Source organism: Thermobia domestica, chromosome 6 (genome assembly GCF_964235325.1).
Source record: "Thermobia domestica chromosome 6, izTheDome1.hap1.1, whole genome shotgun sequence".
Lineage (NCBI taxonomy): Eukaryota > Metazoa > Arthropoda > Insecta > Zygentoma > Lepismatidae > Thermobia > Thermobia domestica.
In genome coordinates this window covers 166,509,133-166,534,013 of record NC_137459.1, presented here as the reverse complement: position 1 = coordinate 166,534,013, position 24,881 = coordinate 166,509,133, and the positions used below count along the sequence as shown (strand labels likewise).

The following is a 24,881-nucleotide window of genomic DNA, read 5'->3' as shown; positions in this document are numbered from 1 at the left end:
TTTAGTTTAACAAATTGTAGCAAGAAAGTTCAGTGCGGTCGCCTGTACACTTTATAAGTATTCCCGTTTTTTATAAAGTATTTAAGTTATTTGAGGTTTATATATTTAAAAGTATTCATACGAGAAATAAAATCATCAGCTGAATGGTTGATCGATTAACTACTGATAGTTTAATGGGAACGTCCGCAGCGAGACTATCTGTCCCCGTCACGAATCTGCAAAACAGGTGAACGAAGAAAAATCTCTATTTATTTAGTGATACATATATCTGGTCAGTACCAGCATCTATGACCTCAAGTCCGCCACGTATGAGGGATGACTTCCCTCGGCGAGCACAGTATCCAGGAAACGGGGAAGAACATGTATGTTAGGTTCCGTCCCAGCATTTACATGGTGTGAATGAAGAAAACCAGGAAAAAAAAAATAAAACTCACTCAGGATGGCTGGCTTGAAAAAGCTCTTGCACATTTTCGACCGAATGTTCCCACTGCCATGGCGAAAAAGATGATGTACGTTCCAGTTTACAAGTTGACAAAATAGTGTGCCTCAAATTAATGTATCCAATGTTTCAATCTTAAAATCACAAGTACAAACGGAAGTTTTCTGATATAACACAGACAAATAAATTCGAACAATGAGTACACAAATGGAGAACAAATTTTCACTATTCACAAACCAATAAAATTTCATACACTTTTTTTAAAGTTATGTAATGTAAATGACCGTGGGAGTGACACAATAATCGTTTGGAGCAACGGGAATTGGTATTTAAGGATTTTTGGCAAATAAAAGAACGAGTGTGGAGTGCAATGATGTTGGAAATTCATATTTCACTTACCAGTACCGACATGAGTACCGGTGTGAAGAACCCACGACACGTTTGAGCAAGATGGAGCACTGCGAGATGTAAACAAGGCCCAGCGTGAATTGAAAAGAATATCGGCGGGCAATAAAACTGATAAGTGGTAATGTACGCATTTACAATCCCTCCCCCGTCCCCCCAAAAATCTAAAGCAATGTTTTCGTTAAACTAGTGTCAGAAGAACCAATGTCCATCGCATTTTGCGGGTAGTGTAAAGATGAAGCAATACATTCTAGATGCATTGTATTAAAATGTAGATTGGCGTGTGGAATTATATCAATTGTTTTTACACATACGTGAAACACACGATGATATCGAAGATAAAATCATTTGCTCTGATGAAGACATTTCTAACAATAATACTGATGAAATTGGACCGACTATTTGTAACATCTGCCCTGATGACAATAAGGCTTACTTTCAATACGGTGGTGCGCCACCACATTATCACATGCTCCACAGACATGAATATAATGAAGATCTACGCGATACCCACTCTGGGTTTCCAGATGAACATCCATGGGCTTCTACTTTTAGGATACATTATTTACGGGAAAGATACCCAGAAACCACGAAAATTGGTAGACATGAGAGAGAGAATTGAATGTGTCTGTGACTAAGGATACTAGAAAATGGAAAGTTGTTGGAAAAGTAAGTGGTGTTCAATCGAAAATGCCGATCTTTTCCAATCGAACTAGCCTTTTGAGCTCTATCCTCATTAGACATGTGTGTACCAAATTTGGGAAATTGCTCCAAGCATTGCACAGTTGTGCTTGACGCAATATATGTCTTGTGATTTAATAACCAATCCCTTAACCTATATTCAGTAGCGTCCTTTCAGATCTATCACTTCTCAGTCTCCTATGTACTAAATTTCAGCTTGAGCGCCTAAGTACTTTTTGGATCAAAAGATCTAATATATTTCAGACAAATATTTTCTTGTACGTTTTATATCTGGAGAACAGCATATAATGTAGCCAAACCCAAACTATCACTTAACTCAGTATGATGTTCTTATTCCGTAAAAAATTCGAAACTCGATTTAGGAGCCATTCAAAAATTTTGTCCCGTGATCCAAAAATTCAATATATTTCATTCAATCAAAACTTTTCTTGTACGCCTTATATCTGGAGAACAACATAGTGTAGCCAAACCCAAACTAAAAACTCGAATTAGTGACCGTTCAAAAATTTCGTGGCCCTTGATCTAAAAACTAATTATTGCCCAAGATCGCAATCTTTTGATGCATTTTTGGATCATTCCTAAAACTCCTTTCGCTGTAGAGAAGTGTAATAATTATCTACATCCATTCATTCCCTGGGAAGATTCTCTTTACAATTGAATCAATAACGAATTTTATGCATTCAACTTATCTTTGCATTAAACATTTCTGAATAAATAATAGAATATCTTAATTATACAGAAATGATAATTCCCCTATATTTGAAGCAGAATTTTCGGTGACGCTAAAAACGCATTTAATTGTTTTTATTTAAGAGTTTTCACATCTCCAACTTCAGCAAATCTTCACAATGGGCATTTGGAAACAGTACCGCCATTTTTTTCCCTTGAAATGGGGAGATGCCCATTGACATACGAGTTTCACTTTTCTCAAACTCGGGGGAGGGGGGTTATCGCTCCATGCCCTCCCCAAATGAGCCCCATGCTTAGAAAGGCAAATTTGGATATTCAAGTAATGACAACCTTTTCACTCCTAACAAGGGACATCACCCAATTGTCCGGCTCCGATTTCAATGAAATTTTTGTTGCTGATAGAGGACATGTATTCATTACTTGTGATGACAGAAATTTTTGCCATGGTGCATGTTTTCTATTTTTTAATAATTTTTAAAGGTTGTGATGTGGTTAATAGAGATTACTGCAGAAGTCCCTTACTACCCTTTGTAAACGGAGTGCTAATGAAAGAACAACCATGTATATACGTATAGGGCCTAGGGGAAAGTCGTATGGTACGTATGACCTTGACGGCAGCCATCTTGAAATCCGCCATTTTGAATTAAGGTCAAGTTTTTAAAATGAGAATAGGGTAATATGATACATAATTTCGGGCTAGAATTTAATCAGGAAGACAATGGTGAAGTTAGTTTTAAGATGCGCTCATTTGGTGAAAAGTTACAGGCATATTAATGGTTTATACTTACTATGTGCGTAAGTCCCTTACCTCCGCTTCTAACTCGCATATTAATGATAATAAGTGGATAAAGGTTTCGGTAATACATATTATGCCTAGAGGGAAGTGATACGATAAGGGTATCATTGACGGCAGCCATCTTGAAATTCGCCATTTTGAATTAAAGTGAAGTTTTGAAAACTGAAAACTATAGCATGTGGCACCAAATTTTAATAGTAAATTTTTCCCAAAAGCCAATGGTATGCTTATTTTTGTTCTATAGTTAACCAGTATGAATTTATGACTCTTCTAATGTGCACGAAACGTCCATTATTCGATCTTTCAAATTGGCAACACTCCTAATTTTCATCGCATGTTTTAAGATTCTAACTGGCACTTTGCAATTGTTTCCATGGCTCATGTTTTCTAAATTTATTACATTTTTTTAAGAGTTGCGATTTGTCAGTTCATGAATAGTGTTGGGATAAGCATCCAGTAATCTTTCTGAATCTTAAAATATGTGGTGAAAATTAAGAGTGTTGCCACTTTGAAAGATCGAATAATGGACGTTTCGTGCACATTAGAAGAGTCATAAATTCACACTGGTTAACTATAGAACAAAAATAAGTATACCATTGGCTTTTGGGGAAAATTTACTATTAAAATTTGGTGCCACATGCTATAGTTTTCAGTTTTCAAAACTTCACTTTAATTCAAAATGGTGAATTTCAAGATGGCTGCCGTCAATGATACCCTTATCGTATCACTTCCCTCTAAGCATAATATGTATTACCGAAACCTTTATCCACTTATTATCATTAATATGCGAGTTAGAAGCGGAGGTAAGGGACTTACGCACATAGTAAGTATAAACCATTAATATGCCTGTAACTTTTCACCAAATGAGCGCATCTTAAAACTAACTTCACCATTGTCTTCCTGATTAAATTCTAGCCCGAAATTATGTATCATATTACCCTATTCTCATTTTAAAAACTTGACCTTAATTCAAAATGGCGGATTTCAAGATGGCTGCCGTCAAGGTCATACGTACCATACGACTTTCTCCTAGGCCCTATACGTATATACATGGTTGTTCTTTCATTAGCACTCCGTTTACAAAGGGTAGTAAGGGACTTCTGCAGTAATCTCTATTAACCACATCACAACCTTTAAAAATTATTAAAAAATAGAAAACATGCACCATGGCAAAAATTTCTGTCATCACAAGTAATGAATACATGTCCTCTATCAGCAATAAAAATTTCATTGAAATCGGAGCCGGACAATTGGGTGATGTCCCTTGTAAGGAACGGTATTTCCCTATGAAGCACGACCCATTATTTGCATTTAAGAGCTTATATACAGAATTTCAAACGTTTCTTTCTTAAGCAAACCCCCACACATGACACTTCGTGAATAAATAAAGGGAAAACTCGACCTAATTGATACGCAAGTAAACTTCGAGAATTTCATGACATTTTTAACACAACTCTTTTTCATTTTTTATGTGTAACTATCCAATTGTAGTGTTGGGAAAATATGTATTTAGTAATTTTCCTTTCTTACTTTCGAGCGACGATAAGAGAGACGACAGTTGGTGGTCGTGAAAAGATCGAAATTTCAACCGATTTACAAGTTTCATGGCCCTTACGTGGTGAAAAACTGTCCGTCCGTCTGTTTCTCAGTAAAGATATTAAATATTGTCACTAGCCCAGAGCCTATACCGTTTGGTATTGAGGCTCAATTTTAAGCTTAAGTTCCTAAGATTCTTTAGAGAGGGATCTTCACATTTTCTTTCTATTCCCAAAAATAAAGATAGTTTACTGAAGGGTAAAAAATCAAAATTTGCGATTTTCTTAAAAATGGTTCTAACGATTTTGTTTTCATTTCGTAAATCAATGTTTCATTAACAACCCCATTAATATGGTATCAGTAATTATTCTTGGAAAAATCTACAAGATGTAGTTTGCTCTTGCGAGTAATTAATCCAAAATTAGCTTCTCAAAATCAATTCAGACCCTTTTCTTCATATTCATAAATAATGTTTGGTTAATAGGTGACAGTATGACATACCTAATCTGAACTAAAAAATATATAAGGTCTAGTTTATTCTTAAGGGTGAGTTTTTTCGGATGATTTTCTCAATGATTCAGGCGACTTATATATGTATATTTCATGAACAAATCTTTAATTAGTAGCATGGCAATACTGTCTAACTTACTTGTTCTGAAAGTAAGGTAGTTTACTTTTTGGGATGATTTTTTTTCTGGATGAGGGGCCGCAGTGGTTCAGTGGTACAGCGTTCACTTCTGATGCGTGTGGTCATTGGTTCGATCCCCGCTCACGTCATGTGAACTTTGTGGCGGACAAACACCGTGTGCGTGGGTTCCCTCGAGGTTCTCCTGTTTCGTCCCACTTTCTTTATTCCACCATTTCATTCAGTTCTCATTGTCGCCGCCTCCTTTAGCCTAGCTGGCATAATTGTGGGACCTAAAACTGAAGTATTTCAGTTTTTCTAGACAATTTTCTGAAGAAGCAATTTTATTCATATTTCACAAATCAATGTTTTATTAATTACCCTACGATACATTTCTCGTGAATAAATCCACAAGAAGTTGTTTAGTGATGGAGACAAACTTATTTTTCAGGTGATGTTCTCAAACGACTCAGGCGATTTTGATTATATTTTATCAATAACCCTACATTGTTATAAAAATAACTTTCCACGAAAGTATTCCCGAGGACAGTTTACCGTTTTCCAATTTCCTCAATTTCTTTATAATTTCACCAACAATGCGACTCAACAGTGCAATGTTGTTGATATTAACAATTTTTTCACTAATAAACGCAACACAAATATAAGTAACTTCTCATGATAAAAGTCCACAAACGGTAGTTTACTTTCGGCACTGAGTTTTCTTCGAACTGATTTTTTCGAAAACATAATTTTGTTTGCACTTCATAAATAAATGATTCACTAATAACTGCAGCATAACATCATTTAATAAACTGGAGCGAGAATGTTGTGTGTGCTGACCCGTACGATTAAAGTGAAGCGTTTGTAGTGTCTTGGATTCAAATTATGGTATTATATGTAAGTGATTTGTGCATTTGCAATCATAATAAAATTTTGTTTTCTTTTCAATGCAACCTTTTTCTCGTTTTATGTATGTAATTGTACGATCGAAGTGAGAAAATAATGGTATATATTTAGTAATCTCCCTTAAGTGAATAGTTTTAATCTTTAATTCACTGGAAGAGTAGGAAGATATTTTATTATTTGTTTGTACTAATATGCGAGTATGTAGTATGAAAACAAAGCGAATGTAACTGTATTGCTTTTCGTTCCAGATTACAGTTGAACACCGTTACAGTGTATTTCATCGAGTGAATAAGACTCGTCATGCCTTCAAAAACATATATTTCAATAGTATTCTGTTCTGAAAATCTCTTGATAAATACAACAAAAGTAAATTCCGAAACTGCGCGTGTGCTGAGAAGTACGACTGAACAAAGTTATTATAATGCGATTACAGTTATCATTTTAATCCACATGTTGAAGTATATTTTTGGAAGTGGCCATTTTAGGTATTATTGTAGGTTTCACCCCACCCCTAAAAAAACTGTATTTTTGGGCTCGGGAAAAAGCTAACAACTCTCCAGGTTAACGTTCAAGCCGAACAGGGACTCCCAATACAATCAAAAAAGAGTCTGCCACACCAAAGGCAACAATGCTAACCCTTTCAACATGATCAATGTGATTAGTGGCGTCTACTCAAGGGTGCTCTGGTGGTCAATCTCCAGGCAGAATTTTTGTGAGGGTGTTCAGCAACCAGAGAAAAAAAAAAGCAGAAAAGAGAAACAAGAAGAAAACGTCTAATATTTCACCGTATATCTTAAATGACAGTCGGGCTTATTTTTTTATAGAGTGGAGGGGGATACAAAATTTGGGTATATTTCACAAGGGATTCAAAAACGTAAAATTTCAGAATTAGGAATTAATTTCTGAGCTTTCAGCATCTATGGCCATGTTTGCCCGTTACGTATGAGGGAAGACGTCCCTCGGCGATCACACTATCCGAGGAAAGGGAAGAAAGAAAGGATTGGAGAGGGAAGGAAGCGGCCTGGGACCTGTACCTTAGGAACATCCCGGTATTTGCCTGGTGTGAATTAGGAAACCCAGGAAAACCTTAATCAAGATGGCTAGCCTGAGAAAGTTTTTACACTTTTTCAACCGAGTGACTCCTCCGGGAATCGTACCCGGGACCGCTCGCACCAAAGGCGAGAGCGTTAGTAACTACACAAAATTTTGGAGATGTGCCGCTGGGGACCAAATGTGGTAATATCCTTTTCACCGTGATATTATCTCAACGAAGAAATATTCCTTTTCAAATGATTAATTAAACGAGTGTTTATGCATGCAATGCTCAGCTGAAATTTTCCACACTTCTTCTATCACAAATCGTCGGCGTTGAGAATGGCCGGACGAGAACTGTGATCAGGAGGCTAGAACCCTGAAACCTCCCTGGTTACACTTTCATACTCTTATTCAAGAATAATTATTTTACACTACGAATAGAATCACACTCGAAAAAGTTTTCATTTTTTTTTTAATATACTTGAAACTGTATTTTCAGGAGTGTAAATTTTCAAAACTTCTCGGGGTAGGACCCGCACCCCTCTAAGCACTGGTGGTATTCCATATCCCAGTATGTACCGATTGTGAACACAGCACCACCAGTGATTTACAAACCTTGGCGCTCCTGATCCCGATTCCAGTCTCATGCACCATGGTTGATTAATAATAACGCCAGTTCTGCGATTGCCATCGAAATACGGAGCCTAACTTTTCTGCTAATCATCTATAGGTTTGCCCACGAGACGAGACGAAACTAAACAGATTTTTGGTGACGAGATCTTTTGGAGACAAAGAGATAAAAATACTTGGCAACCCTCTTTAAAGCCGCATACTTTTAATTCTAAAATAACGTGCTCAATTGGGCAAAGAAAGCCCTTTATTTGCACGATTTAATACCATCTACAAAATAAAAATAACGTGCTCCTCAACGCACTTTCTTGCATATAGAACACTGCAGCAGCAGCGGCTCCGAAATTCTACAAGAGTTCCACATCGGCAGTGTCAGTGGAATCGGATTTCTCTTTCTAACCCGCAGTATCCTGGCTCTGGGGCCTCTAGTGGTTTTCTACTTCGAGGGCATCTTTAAATTCTGATGTGACATACAAACATTAAAAAAAAATAAATAAATAACGAATTCAGCATTGCATCTCATATATCTAATACGTGTCTCACAAACTGAATTATTAAATTTAATTTCAAATATATTGCCCAACATAAAGAGTTCAATCTATTTAAGAAATGAATCAATTCAATCATACATACTTCTCCATGAGTATTCAGCCTTCAATCCAATGGTGAGCCGCTAAGCGGTTAGCGCACGAGCCTTTGGCTTGGGAGAACCGGGTTCGATTCCCGGAGGGAGCTTATGTGGTTCGGATTCCATGTTAATCACTAGGTCCACGTCTCATACACCTTTGCTGCTGAACAGGACGTTAAAATCAACTCAAACAATGGTGAGCCGAATTTATGGCTGAGGGACAAAGTTGGGCCGACAATGATCCAATACATTAGTATTATTATGGACTCATCGGGTATTTGAACGAATGCAATAATATATGCTAGTACTATGCTGATCAATATACAGGGTGTTTCAAAACAACACCGACAATGTTTGGGAGATGATTTTTGACACCAAGATAAGACGAGAAGTCCAACCTGGGTGCACCAATACTATGGGACCCACCGTAGTCAGTTCAAGACTTTATTTAGGAAATAATGTGTGATCTATCCAAATATATATGGTCTAGAATCATGCCGTACTTCCGCAACAGTCTTTATAGAGGTTGTTGGTGAGTACTTCAAATTATATTCCATACCCAAACTGCCTCTATAAAAATTGTTGAGTACCGAAGGATTCTGAAATATGTATTTTTGGATATCGCGAAGTGAAGTCGGTGTTCCTTTGAAACACCCTCTATATTATATATATATATATATATATATATATATATATATATATATATATATACAGGGTGTAACATAAATGCATGGCCAAAAGTGACTAGGTGATTGCGGACATCCAAATAAGTAAAAATGTTCCTATAGACATGGGTCCGATGCAGCTTTGTTTCCTAGAGGGTGTTCAAATGTTGACTCCCTACATTGGTTAACTATGGGAAAGTGAATGAAAATGTTCAATATTACAGGAAAAATACAATCAAGTGGAATTATGTCTGTGCAAATACATTTACACTAACATAGAGAATGAAACTAATCAACATTCGAGGTTATTGGGTTGTCAGTGCTGCCAATCTGGTACAAAGTTTTATGTTTTCAAATAGCACTAGACGTCCACACGTTAGCAGAGCGGAATCTGGCCCATGTTTAGGAACGTTTTGACTTCAGCAAACATATGTTACGAGTGGGCGTCTAATGCTCTAGAACTACGGGACCTACCGTAGTCGGGTCAAGACTTCATTCAGGAATTAGTATGTGCCCTATTCAAATATCCATGTTTCAGAATCCTGCGTTACTTCCGCAACAATATTTATAAATTTAGTTGGTGAGTACTTCAAATTATATGCCTGTATCCAAACACCATCCATAAAAAATATTGCGTGAGTAACGCAGGATTGTGAAATATGTATTTTTGGATACGACACATATTAGTTCTTAAGTGAAGTCTTAGCCCGACTACGGTAGATCTAATGGTATTGGAGATATCGACATTTAAATCTATTTTTTTCGTGTTTTTTGGCACTCCGAAAGGAAGCATTTGTTCTATATTTTTTTTGTCCTATCTTGGTGTGAACAATCACCTCCCAAACGTTCTCGGTGCTGTTTTGAAACATCCTGTATATATATCGGGTGTTCTAAAAATGGCGCCCACGGACCACAGAGCACTATTCTCAAAGTCAAAATATTGGCGGCGAAAAGTTAACTAGCTTCACTATATATATATATGAGAACCTAGCAGTGAAAAACAAACATTTTCCGAAATTGTCTGCTGTCATGTGTCGGTTTGAGGGTTAAAAGAAAGCTTAGTTTTGCAAAAGCTATAGTTTAAGTCGATTTTCTGAAGGTTGAAGGATAAGGATTTACTGAACAAAGTAATATTCATCATTCACACCACAGATGCCTAAAGGCATTTAAAAGCTTAAAAAGTTACATTAAATGTAGTGATAGTTATTGGTGCAACTCTCTTCCAGAAATCCTGGATCCGGCCCTATAATATTATATATATATATATATATATATATATATATATATATATAAACTTATGATACACTGAAATTCAAGTATGCATTTTATTTCGATACTTTCTAATGCAAATAAGTAGAAATCGAACAGTCCGCCCATCCCTTTTAAATATTACGACGTAGAATTACTGTTTAGCATACATTCTGAGTCACACGTACTCTTACAGTGAAACGAACGCTGGTATCTCATGGTGAAGACGCGTTTGCTCCACAGTACTGAGTTTCGCAAATCTAGTGGACACCAAATTTAATGAACCTAGGTTAGTGTTCCCCGACTTAAACTTACCCTACATGGTAATTTACTCAAAACCAGATAAATCTTAGATTTAGGCTAGTAAAAACAACAAATGTGTGTTTCTGTAGCCTATTACTTCGTAAAATTTGAAATTGATTTTCCGACATTTTGCCATCATAGGCCTATACTGTTTTCTACGTTACAACAATTCATCTGAAAATTACAATTGTAATTATGGCTTGGGAGACCTGGATTTGATTCCCGGTGGGAGCTCATGTAGTTTGGATTCCACGTTAATCAGTAGGTCCCGTCTCGCATAGCTTCGCTGCTGAAGGGGATGTTAAAATCAACTCAACAAATGTAATTAATACTTACATACATATATGCGGTTTCGAATGCATATTTTCACAGTAACATTTCAGAGGTAAATCTAACAAAATTTCTTCAAAAATTGTCATTCACTTCTTCAATATTTGAAAAAGTAAACGTACACATACTGTACATACATCACATGTTAATAAAGTTCGAAATCGTAAAGAATATTAAGAAATTATTTGATATTTTCTCCCTTCATAATGTACCGATGCGTACAATTACCCCAGCAATGTTGCAACGTGTGTTCAGGTGTACTCTCAAAGAGAGCAACTCTGGATATGGAGAGTGGTCATGTCGAACTGCCATGATTTTGTTGACTTAAGGTGTGTTCTTTAACATCATAAACACTTCATTTTAATTTAAGTGCTCTTTCCCAGAAATGTTAGGGACTTCTCAGGCACCCTGTATTTGGTAAAATAAAAGTGCCTGAGTCAATGTTCGGACAAAATCTCGCGCTCCTTCTCGCAATATAAAGCAATCCGAGAACGTCCGATGTTTTCAAACACTGAGGTGTTGTCAAATTCAATACATTTCACTTTACCACACCATGAAGTTTCAAGAAATCGAAGCTCAAGTTGTGATGTTCATTAACATTTTTCTCGATAACCAATTAAAGACACGTTTCAGAATTGCCCAAATATCTATACGTACAGGATTTAGAACTAAAATATCCAAACTGTGTTTTTCCACAAACAAGATGCTTTTCCCATCTTCCCACTCACCAATTTCAGTACTTTTGTTCATCAAAACTCCTAGTCCTAGTCACGACACTGACAATAGTCGGGGTACATTCGAGGGAGATTATATCGATTCTGAAAAAAAACTATCAATAACTTATCATTCTTTCTGAAGGATAAACCAAGTACAAAAGATGTTTCATTGCGAAACCGCTTAAAGCCCACACTCAGAAAGGTAAACTCAAAACGTTTCACAATTCAGCAGAGAATATCAACTCGATTTTGGTGACTCCAGCTATTATGAACAGAAATAATAAGCCACAAGAGGAATGTGCTAACATACAAGGTGGTGCAAAAATAAGTCACATTGTGAATCCATAAACAAGTTACTTGTTTCAGTAGTATTAATCAATCTACTCTTTTTTTTTTTTTTTTTTTTTTTTTTACAAGACACTTTATGCAAATAATTCAACTTTATCACTTAGCATGAACTGTAATTATATCATGTTATAATTTTTGAGAATAAACCATATAATTTTGGGGAATAAACTTACTTTTGTGCCACCTTGTATCTAAATAATATTAACTGTCTCTTTTACATGTGGAACATGTGTTAATATAGACGGAAAAAATTGAGAAAGTAGGTAAGAAGAACAAAATACCAAACGCTCGTTTCAAATCGCATTTCAGTAGATGATGTGAAATATGAACTGGTAGTTCCTTACTTATGCAAGTGAAAGAATCCGATAAAAATCAAGAGACCAGGGGCGCAACTACACGATGGTCACTTATGAGCTTGAAACTGCCAATTTCTAGCCATTTTTGTTTAGGTATAGTTATAGTATTTTCCAGTCAAAAATTCTTACAAATTATGAATAAACACAGAATAAAATATGACTTACTATTCATTAATTATCTTATTGTAGTAGTACTTGCCAAGGGCGCCGATTTCTCTGTAAATTGGGGGGGAATTCAGATGAAGAAGGCATATATATGAAAATTTTAAGACAAGTTGCATTCAACCGTATTCATAAATACAATGCGGGGGCCCACATCAGCTTTGAGGGGCCCCGGCCCCCCTCGGCCTCCCCCAGGATCTGCGCCCTTGGTACTTGCATTGTCACATTACAATATATCTTAGTATCTTATAGTTATTATTCTTTCTTACTTGCAGGGTCTCAGGCTATTAGGGGAGGATGGAAATTCCACTTTACTATCGCATAATAATCTTGCGAACAACACTTTTGAGCGAGAACGGTGTATTTTTAGTGTTGTCTTAGATTAATAGTACTACTGAGATATAGTGAAGAAAGGACTTCAGAGTATCTAGCACCTCGGCGGTAATATACGTAAAGCGTACTGTAAATATTCAACTCTGAGCTAAAGTTTAAAGTATTTTAATAGATCTAATACAATATCATTTCAATAGTTCGAGTTAAGTAATATCAAACTTTAGCGTGCTGAAACCTAAATCACTGTAAAATCTAAGTGACGCTTATCTACATAAAGCTGATGAGTTTGTAGGAAAACGTGAAACATAAGTCTTCAGCACTTTCACGAGAAATTTTAAATGTGTGGTTGGCATTAATAATGAGAATTCTTGAGAGTGAACAAAAAGTGAACTACCTTCTCTTCTTATAGGGGAAAACCACTTCGTTTCATCCACTTTTTTGCCTTTTGTGCAGCTTTGATACTGTTTCTGACCATTCCTGTCAAAACTGCGAGTACAGAGCGTTCATTCTCCGAACTATCTGATAAGCACGATGAGTCAAGAGAAAATGAAAGGATTAATAATATTTCATATGGCGCAGTCCTTGACTGAGAAGGTGGACTCACAAGGGAACCTTCCGAAAATGATAGTTGCAGTGAAAGATGTGACCTATGCCAATTGAAAGAGTTGTAACAGAGATGAGCATTCTCAAAAATTTAGCTGCCCATAGCAATAGGTTCAAGAAATATAAGGGGTGAAAGTTCGGGAAACAGCAAGGTTGGACAAGGAGGGAAAGTGCAAATTCCGCAAAAAAAAAAAAAAGGGGGGGGGGGCAAGGCAAAATACAATGCTGACAAGTGATGTATAGAAAGAGACTTGCCACAATAGGGAACAAATGAAGGCCACCATTGGGGTTAACAGTGTTGTCAACTGCAATGAAAAGTACATGTTTTGCAAAGAGCGCTATATGAAGTGAGTGCAATATTCAGTGTCAACCTGTCATGTAGAACATAAGAAAGATATGACGTGTATAATCAGTGGTACAATCTAACAAAATAAAATAGAAAAAACTTAAGAACGAAAAATACGGAAAAGACGGAGTTGGCCATAATACGCCACATTCGATCACGAGCTGTGCATATTAGAATGAACAAAACAAGAAAGCACCAACTATGCAGGAAACCGACGTACCTAGAGTCGAAAAGAAAAACACATTCCAAAGTTGGCAACACTGGCCATGAAAATCCAGATAATTCTAATATAGGTAGACTACTCGCTTCACAGAAAGAAAATTCCGGCAACAGGCATTAGCCTTCGCATCATTTGTGCATGCTCGTCAACATTGCACGTGTAATTGTTCGATGAGACAATGGTCCAAACAGAAGGTACATTTGCAGTGAGCACAGCAGAATACTGCCAATCCGTAAAAAACATGGTACATTGATCGCCTGTGAATGTCTCGAAACAGTACTATAGAGGTGTCGGAACCTTTGGTGGTCTTTCTATCACATATTCACACCTGTAGAAAGCAAACATAATCAAAGGCTGGAATAAACATGCCGTAAACTGGTAATGGGTTAAGGCTTGAAGTTTCAGAAAATTCTCGCGGGACCAAATGTTAAAGTATCTGATAACACAAGCTCTGTAACGTAGCGCACAAAGTTCTTGTATGGTCTAAAAAAAATAAACATCAAGTGGTTGTATCAGACCCGTACAACCAGGAGGGATCAGCTCAACTTTGAAATTCATTCCGGATGGTACATGATTGTAGAGCAAGTTGGTATCTTTGTTCGCTGTCCAAGAATCAACAAATAGCACAACATCAGTTAGGTTTCTTTCTGCCAAACTTGGCCAAAACACATTGGAATAAAACACGCTTAAATCACTCTTCCGCATGTTTGCGGTTGTATTTGGGAAGGCCTTAATATTCGTAAGAGTTGACAAAAAGTCTTTGGTCTTCTGTAGAAATGTTCCTTTGCCTTCTACCACTTGCACATACATCTATGCGCTTTTATCCTTCAAAGTTGAGTTTTCTGCACTTTTCCTCACCCATAACTTGGAAAGAACTCCGCTTTACCTAATATGCATTCACCTATTTTTTTCTTTTTTTGTTTCCTCGTTTCAAACCCAAACGATGACATTGAAATTACTGAACTCCTTGTATTGACTATGTGCATATGTTACACGAAGTTCAGTTTTCTCGTATTTCATCACTACAAATGTGTTTGTTGTACTACTCTTTACTACTAATCTAGAATGATCATTCGTACAGAGGTTAATGCTTACCTTTAGCAGCAGGTTATGAGCCACCTTGACCAGTTAATTGCAGGAAAGCAAGTGACTTACGAGTGTTTGCAGCGCACTCTTTTCCTTTCCTGTGGAAAGGAAACATTTGTCTGTTTTTTTCTAAATCTTCTCCCTCCCACTGATCTTATCATTCTTACTTGTTCATCATCCTCCTTTCAACACAAATGGAGTGACGTAGGAAACATCTTGTGCTGCTGTCTGCAGTACTATCACCGCCTATATAATATATCCAGAGTGTCCCACCTAACTCTACGACTGAAATAGTTTCAAAGCGAAAAAAATGTGACACATCCAGTTGAGGAGGAATGTACCTATGTCAGCGGGCGACAAACTTCTGTGAGACGCAAGTGCCCCCAAGTCCCCCATCATAGGGTCCCAGGGGCCAACTTCAAAATTTCAAATGGCACCATCGGTCGAGTTATATTTCTTTCGATAAATCTTGGAATATGCAACAAGGCATATCAAAAATATTTACTATATAGGATTTCAAAATGGCCGCCAAAAATACCTGCTCGGTGACAAGAACAACGTGCATTTTTGGCGGCCATTTTGAAACCCGTGCTTCATATAGCAAATGTTTCTTATAGGCGGTGTTGCATCTATCCAGAGAAATATCATCCGCCCCCTGTTCCCATTTGAAATGTTGCGGTTGACCCCTCGAGCCTTATGATGGTGGCCCTGGCGGACTTGCTTCTTACAACGTTTTCTATGCCCTCGACATGAGTACATTCCGTGCAATTGGATTTGCAACATCTCTTTTCGCTTCGCAGCAATTTGAGATCACAATGTTTGATGACATGTTAAGACACAACATATATTTGTGGCGGCCATTTTGAAAACCATGCTTCATATAGCAAGTGTTTCCTATAGGTGTTGTTGCACATTCCATGATCTATCAAAAGAGGTACCACTCGGTCCCTGTTGCCATTTGAAAGTTTGAAGTTGGCTCCTAGGGCCCTATGATGGGGATCCTGGGGGCACTTGCTTCTCACAGACTTTTATCACCCCCTGACATTGGCACATTCCTGCACAACTGGATCCGCCACATTTTTGTTCGTTTTGCAAATCTTTCAGGTTACAAAGTTTGGTAGGACACCCTTTATATTCCCACATACGACCCAATCATGACATAATGTTCACTCCTTCTATTATCGGTTGTTGGCTCAACCCAACCATTTCATGTTCCCCGACTTGACATTGCCTCAATCACTCCAGCATTGATGCATTCCGAGTGATGCCTGTTGCCGGAATTTTCTTTCTCTGAAGCGAGTGGCCTAACTATATTAGAATTGTCTGGATTTTCATGGCTAATGTTGCCAACTTTGAACTCGTTTTTCTTTTCGACTCTATGTATGTCGGTTTCCTGCATAGTTGGTGCTTTCTTGTTTTGTTCATTGTAATATGCACAGCTCGTGATCAAATGTGGCGCATTATGGCCAACTCCGTCTTTTTCGTATTTTTTGTACTTATGCTTTTTCTATTTTATTTTGTTAGATTGTACCACTGATTATACATGTCATATCTTATGTTCTACATGACAGGTTGACACTGAATATTGCACTCACTTCATATAGCGCTCTTTGCAAAACATGTACTTTTCATTGCAGTTGGCAACACTGTTAACCCCAATGGTGGCCTTCATTTGTTCCCTATTGTGGCAAGTCTCTTTCTATACATCACTTGTCAGCATTGTATTTTGCCTTGCCCCCCCCCCTTTTTTTTTTTTTTGCGGAATTTGCACTTTCCCCCCTTGTCCAACCTTGCTGTTTCCCGAACTTCCACCCCTTATATTTCTTGAACCTATTGCTATGGGCAGCTAATTTTTTGGGAATGTCCATCTCTGTTACAGCTCTTTCAATTGGCGTAGGTCACATCTTTCACTGCAACTATCATTTTCGGAAGGTTCCCTTGTCAGAAGTAATAAACAACTATGCTGAATCAGAGCAAGCAAGTGGGAATTTTAAAGTATAAAAAGAATGTTATAGAACAGTGTATTTACAAGTATATTTTAAAAAAAAAAAAAACAACTACCAATTTTGTATATAAATTATACTCAGATTTGCATATTTGTAATATGGGGTGTATAAAAATAACTTAATTACAAAATGCGTAAGGATGTCAACTGCCAGGGGTCTACACGCATCTAGTTACGCCAACGCATGGGGCCTGATAAGTCCAGCACAAACTCACAGGTCCTCCTAAGTCTGAACTGTAGCACCTTCAAACCAAAAGATGAAATGTCTACCAGTGAGCTACTGCGTCTCCCTGCAGAATTCCTACAGTCATTCTATTTCGTGTCAATATTTCAGAGCACGTATAAAGCTTAAATGGTCAATGCATACAGAAAAATGTCAAATGTATGTGTAAGTCGGTCCTTTTGTAGAAATTAAAAATAATATACGCGCATCAGACAAACTGTATATAGAGAACAAAAGAACAATTAACTATCATTACAACCATCTCACCGGATCAAACACAACGATCAAAAGTACTAAAATAGCAAAATGGGGAAAACAACGCTGCTGCTCCAGTGAACTGGAAAGAGAAGCCTGACAAGAATTCATATATGGACAGAACAGCCACAAACTGATCTTAAAAATAGCCTGAATGCCCCATATGCACGTGTTGTCTGCCTCCTGTGGCACAAGAGCATTCTCCACAAACTCCATTTACGTAACTCGAGTACTCTTTCAAGAGCACGAAGGGAAAGTATCTTACTGATTTATTTATAATCCCTTTCTACCTAGAAGACGAGGACAGAAAGTCCAACTGGTTGCACAATAGAAAACACGCACCTCGCACTGCCTCAATAATAATAATAATAATAATAATAATAATAATAATAATAATAATAATAATAATAATAATAATAATAATAATAATAGTTGTTGTTGTTGTTGTTGTTGTTTCGTTTCACAGTGTGAAACTACAGTAGGCTTCCGAACTATGCCAATTCAATACTCAAACTTGAAGCACTACATCTACAAGTCGCAAGAGGAACAAGATCAAAGATCGAGTATCTTCTTCCGACACTTAATCCATATCCAAAAGCCACTATTCGCTATTTCTTACTAGCTAAACATTGAAACCAGAAGTGTTAAATGATGTCTATCACTTCCTCTTGCAACCAAGGGATAAAATCAGAGATGACTTGTATTCTTGCAGTATTGAATTATATAAAGAAACTGCTTGTCTCTTGTCTATTTCCGTTTCGTCCATTATGCGATCAGTGTTGTAACCGAAAAATTGAAGATGTTCACCACTTCTAGTTTCAACAGGTATATATGGATTTGGAACGCTGAACCTGTAGAAAACCTTTTCGAAATATCTTACAATCTTCGCTCAATAAAAACAGGTATTGAAACCGGACGTACTAGTAAATCCCAACCACTTCCGGTTTCCGTAGTGTTATGGGTGGTGATGATACATCCTTGGGAAACACTGAATCGAGTTGAGTTGAATTTGAGTTTTACGTCCCGTTCAGCAGCGAGCCTGTATGAGACGTGGACCTACTGATTAACGTGGAATCCGAACCACATGAGCTCCCGCCGGGAATCGAACCCGGGTCTCCCACGCCAACACTGAATTGATTACAAAAAACGAACAAAACTTATCGCTATCTGTTACCGTCTTAGGACTATGAGAACAACGTTAAAACCGGGAATAGTTCATTTCTATCATTTCCGGTGTTAACAGAGGGTTAAGGATACGTCCACATATTACGTAAGGCAGTCAGGAGGGGGAGGGGTCCGGGAAGTGTGACAAGGGAGAGGAGGGGTTAACGTTTTTCTTACGTAACGTCTTTTTTTCTGTTATTTCAATTTTCGTTATCAGGTTTATATGCAATATTTTTAAACAAACTATTATAATATTTTTTTTAAAAATAAACAAAATAAATAAATATTTCTCACGTTTCGGGAAATTTTGAACATATAGTCTATGTAAAATGGATAATGCGGAAGGACTCGAAGACGCTACTAGACACCAGCATGACTGGTGACGAACCTTGTGTGTATTACAATACAATAAAACTACGTTTTATGGCTATCCGCATTACATTTACGGTACACGAAGCTATTCTGGAGTTCGTTGTTAGCGACTGTAACCACCGCTTAAAAATGCCCTCGCCACCCCACTCGTATCACTATTTCTGAGAATATGATTCAAAACTTTTGATTTGAATTTTCCTCGAGAAACCGAGTTTATTCGCATTCTGACACTGATTTAGGATAAGAAGAATATGAAAAGGGGTAAACTGAAGTCCAAAGAAACTACTCGAAAGCTGGTATACAAACGAGATGTCCCCGCTTCTCCACATGTGCAGCCAGGTCAAATCTGTTGTCGACGAGGAAGGTAACTTATTTCCATCGTCGACACTGACAAACTTCAAATACAGGAAGCATCATGGATCCCGGAAGAAAAAGTCAATATCAGTTCTTTGGATCCTGTTTCATCTGCAACTTCCGGCAGTACTTCAACCTTGACAATCATCGGTGATCTAAAAGAATGGGTTAGGTTAAGATTTAGATTTCTGAGCTTTCGGCATCGAAGGCCATTTAGCCCGTCACGTTTTGAGGAATGACGTCCCTCGGCGAGCACACTATGCGGGGAAAGGGAAGGAAGGAAGCGGCCTGGGACTTATAAGTTAGATACTACCCCGGCATTTGCCTGGTGTGAATGAGGAAAGCCCAGGAAAAACCTCATTCAGGATGGCTGACCTGAAAAAGTGTTTTGCACTTTTTCGACCGTGTGAATCTAACAGAATGGGTACCATCTCCTTGGGAAACAACAGTATGCAATTTCGAAGAATTAAGACTGTTCAAGGTTAATTAAACAACATTATGGGATTAAAATATGATTACGATACTATCATTATCTAATATTTTGATTTTTTGGTGAGAAAAAAACTACAAATTTACTCAGAATACAAGTATTTTGTAATAGAAACCGCTGCCATTAAAATTAGTTTATTTTATTGTAATAAGTCCCAAAATAAGCAATATTGGTGAAAAAATAAAGAGTTACGATACAAAGGAGGGAGTGGTTCGGTCCTGGGTTACAAAGTGTGACAAGTGGGAGGGAGGGGGTAAAAATTGGTCAAGAATAGTATTACATATGTGAAGAACCCGTAATGGAAGATATGAGACCTACTCTTCCGACACCGAATCGATTGAGAAAAAAGGAAGAAGCACTTCATATCTTTTACCATTCTTGTTCTATGGAATCAGGATTAAAACCGGAAATGGATGATTTCTACAACTTCCGGTTTGAACACAGAAGGCTGAGGGAACCGAATTCGAATTACAGTAAGTCCAAATTCACATCATTGAGTTTCCCTATGACTTGCATGATGAACTATGACGACTGAGTTCGGAATAGTAACCCAGATGACATCTGCATGTACCTCGTCCCCCTCCCTCTCTTGCGCTGCATAGAATTGCTCTGAGGTTTTCACTACCAAAGCCTGTAAAGTGAAGGAAATAAAAGGTAAGATTGGAAAATGATTGGAATTTTGTTTGTTTGTTGTTATTGAAGTTTAGTGCCCCTTTCCAGCACCTAAGCCGTAATACTTTCAAATTTGAATGTTTCTCGTTCGGGAATAGAACCAGGGACTGCGTGAACCAAAGACTACTGAGAGGTTATACATCAACGGGGAGAGACGGAAAATACCTCAAGTGCTTCGTGGATATATATACGAAGTTTCAGGGGGAAAAGGTAGTACTTACGGAAATTGTGATAGAGGTGATTATACCGGTGTGCCTGGTGGGATGACGAGGGGGACGCGTCCCCCAATATTTTGAAGTACAAAATATTCAATATTTTATTCTTATTTAATATATTTACTAACCACAGAATAACATAAATAATAACATTTATTTGGAATATAATATTAAGGCTGTGAAACGATTATAACAGTGTTCTTGATATACCTCAGGGGTCCGTGAAGGTAAACACAAAGGTAAGAAATGAAATCAAAGATAAACAGATTGGGCTAGGTAGTACCAATTAGATCTCTTTCTTTGATGCCCTTACCCCCAAATTTTGATTGAGACGCCAGTAATTCTAAGCAAAAAAGTTCACATGAAAATGGGCCCAATGTTGTGTATTGCCAGGGGTGAGATATAGGGCACTTGTAAGTTGATGAAATGGCTTTTCCAACGGCATGGAACATTCGCAGTGGCAGAGTTGGCTGGCTTAAAAAAAAAAAAAAAGAAAAAAAAAAGAAAAAGAAAGAAAGAAAAAATGTTCATAAAAGTGTAAATGTTCTTAAAATCTTGATGAACACAGATTTGTGGATTATCCCGTTTCCCTCCCGTATATTATTCGTATTATATTCAGACCTAAATTCCCCATTCATTACTCAGAGATTATACTACAAATATATATATATATATAATGTGTGTATGTAAGTTTATGAATGTTTATTTTGTGACTTTTTAATAGTTTATTATTATTGTTATGCAATTGCAAAGAAAAATTCTAAATATTGGTTCGTTTTAATAATGTTTACTATTGATAAAATACAACGAAATGAAGTACTTCTTTTTTGGGAGGGTCATATTAACCCCACGAGAGGAATTTATTGAAATCAGAAGTATCTTTGCAATGTATTTATGTATAAGTGAGTCAGAGCCAAAGTGGACTGAAATAATTCGTATCTTTATTCACTTTTCTTACTAATATGCAAATTAAGTCGTCGTATTTCTTTAACTTGGGTTAATAAAAGTCGTAGTGAACTAATTTGAATAAATTAGTTCTTCTGTACTCTGCATTACTTAGAAATTGTCCATATGTAATTCTGTATAATGGTTTCACTTGTGCAATTGTTTATATTTTTGTCCTTCTGAAATAACTCTTGACAATTATATTAACAAGTATGTGAAAATCAGTACAATATATTTTTATCAGGAGTCCTTCGTGAGTAAGTCGGCAGACGTATCGCATTTGTAACCAACCAGTCCCGGTTTCAAGTTCAAATGGAGGACATTTTCTCTCGGATGTAAGCCGAGAAGCGGTTTGTATTCCGATTCCAGCATAACTCGGTTTTTCCATATTAACAACAAGACGAAACAAACTTATTTCTATCCATATGTGATATAAATACAAAGCAAATTATTTAAATCAACAAAACCTGGCTTAAACCAAAAAGCCGGGTTTAAACAAAAAAAAAAAAAACTTTTTTTTTTGTTTTTCAATAAAAACCATGGTTTTTGCCAACCCTGGGCAGTGTCTTTGGGAGGGAAATTACTGAGGGAAATTTGAGAATTAGTGTTGACATCCAATTTCCTTACATAGGTTACTCTTAAATAATCTTGACTTTCTGAAATGCCACTCCAGAACTTCTCTTCCAAAGAGACCAGAGCTATCTAATCGATGAGGGAGGCACATGGCTTAGAGAATTTCTCTCTTTTTGCGTGGGGTCCTCGGTTCGATCCCCTGCCAAGTAAGCTTGTGGTGGACAATATCGTGACCATGGGTTTTCTCGGGGTATTCCGTTTCCTCTCACTCGCATTATCTTCCATCATCAGTCATTTTCCTTAATCATAATCTCCCTTAGTCTAAAAGGCATAGTCATAAGACGTTAAACAAAGATTTTCGAACCGTTGAAAATAGAACCAATTTTTACTTTTTTTTTTCTGGTTAGAATCACCCATACAGTACTACCATTTCCAAAAATATTGTCCTTTCTTCCTGAAACAGCGGGAAATATGTATCATTGATAGCAATGTTGCAATTTCAATTTTGTTTGTTCTTGTCAATGATATCTTGAAAATGAAATGCACGAAATATATATACACTATCACAGCTTAATATACACTTCTAGTTTCCTAATTCTGAGATGGCTGACTACCATATTGCTGTACATATCAAGAGATGTAAGCAATTAAAAAAAAATGTTTGTAATCGAATCACGAGAAAACGACTGAACAGTCTGAAAAGAATTTTGGAACAAAGTTAATACTTACCTCCAGCTGAACTTTTGTCATGTTACATTGTTTAAAATGGGGTACAGGGGGTTCAAAATTTATGCCAAAACACACAGTACATTATGAGCTATGTCAAATTATATGAAACTCCCTTATAAACGCATTAGAAATAACGGGGCATATGTTCCAGTGTGTGTGAAAACTTCCGTTCTAATTTTCTGTAATTTGCTTCATTACATTGAAAGCGACATTGACTGTTTTTTGATCGCATCACGGGTTGAACAGTTTGCAACAATTTTGGAACAAAGTACCTGCTCAAGCTAAGAGACTTCAAATTTATGCCGAAGATATATATCTTGCGGGTTTTTATTATTATACTTTGACTGAAATGTGTATCCTAAGGGAGGAGTAAAGACGTTCAAATGCTTTTCCCGTGCGAAGAACGAACATCTCAGCAAGCATTCTATAAGCAATATACTTGTTTTCAGTGTACCTTTTCTACAACTTCCGAAAGCTAAGCATATAATGCAAATTGCGTGAAAAAAAATTGTAAAAACGCTGAATATTCATATGCTTTGAAGATATATGAAATCTTTCAGCTGCAAGTATCTCCTACCGTATCATTAAATTAAATTAATTCGTTGTGAGAATTTGCGTGTGTTATTGTGATCTACCTAATATCAGGATCGAAAATCAAACTTTTCGATCCAGCACTTCAATTTAATAATTTGCAGCCTTATGAATACCTTGTTTCTAATTTTCAATTCTGGAGATATAAACGTTGCGAAATCATTTCAACACACTTTTTCTATTCTCTTACATAACATAAAAAATCAGTATACAGGGTGGCCCAAAAGTAGGTATACAGTCCTACAAAGTATGACATTTTAGTTTATTAAGATAATTAGTTTATTTGCTTCTGACTGTTCCAAGCTTAAGGTATGAGTGAAGAGAGATTAAGAACAAATAATAAAGAAATAAGTCAGTACCTGAATGGGTAACTGTAAGAAAATTATATAAAATGTCATGAGCCAGTCAGTACGGGATTGTATACCTACTTTTGGACCACCCCGTATATAGTTTCATAATTACAATAGTAGTTATTCGATATAACCAGGATAGTGAAGTATCTACATGAATAATTTGCATTTTATACAGAACATGCTGTTTGTGTACATCCACTTTTATTTTCCTAGGAGTCGAAGAAAATAATACAGGACACTGTACTTAATTAAGTCTTAACACTCCTTGCGAGCTGCATTCTCACATTGTATTATGTATCAGGCACTGTTTCGCACTTATACACTATTCTTCTATGCTCCTTGTAAGAATCATTTCTCTCAAACTAAAACGCGGTTTTATACTAATGTTGTTTCACATACCTCTGACAAAAAAGTCTGTGCTGCCTTTTGAGCTCCAACATGTAGCAAATATTCGTAAACATATAACGCTAGCCTGTAAAAGAAAAGAAACATACATTAGCAAATAACATGTAATTACAGCAGTAAGTATAATATTTATACCCCAACTATCTACTTTACTTATTATTAACATGTATGTATATGAAGCAAGTTTCATAACCACACAAGTTTGTTGGCGGTTAACTGTTTGACTTGGGTTACCATAAGCAAGGTGTGTTAGCTGGAATATCTGGCAATAAGAAACGTTTAGTTTCGGTCTGAAAAAGAAAAAAGAAGTTTCCTCTTCCTGGCCAAAGGTCCTTGTTAGCCACTGAAACATTGCTATTTCTACGCTTGTAATCAACACAAATATCTTTAATTTGTCCAATGGTAAAATTTCGTCATTTTGAAATTT

At 36.8% G+C, this 24,881-nt stretch overlaps 1 protein-coding gene across 14 annotated transcripts in view; it reads right to left on the bottom strand.

The window, feature by feature from the left end:
* Ssdp (Sequence-specific single-stranded DNA-binding protein) overlaps positions 1-24,881 on the bottom strand; it is a 690,704-nt gene that overhangs the window by 629,148 nt on the left and 36,675 nt on the right. For all 14 annotated transcript variants that reach the window (XM_081762329.1, XM_081762327.1, XM_081762335.1 and 11 more), the window contains exon 2: positions 24,449-24,521. In XM_081762329.1, coding sequence (XP_081618455.1) covers positions 24,449-24,521 — 73 coding nt within the window. The remainder of the gene's footprint in view (positions 1-24,448; positions 24,522-24,881) is intronic.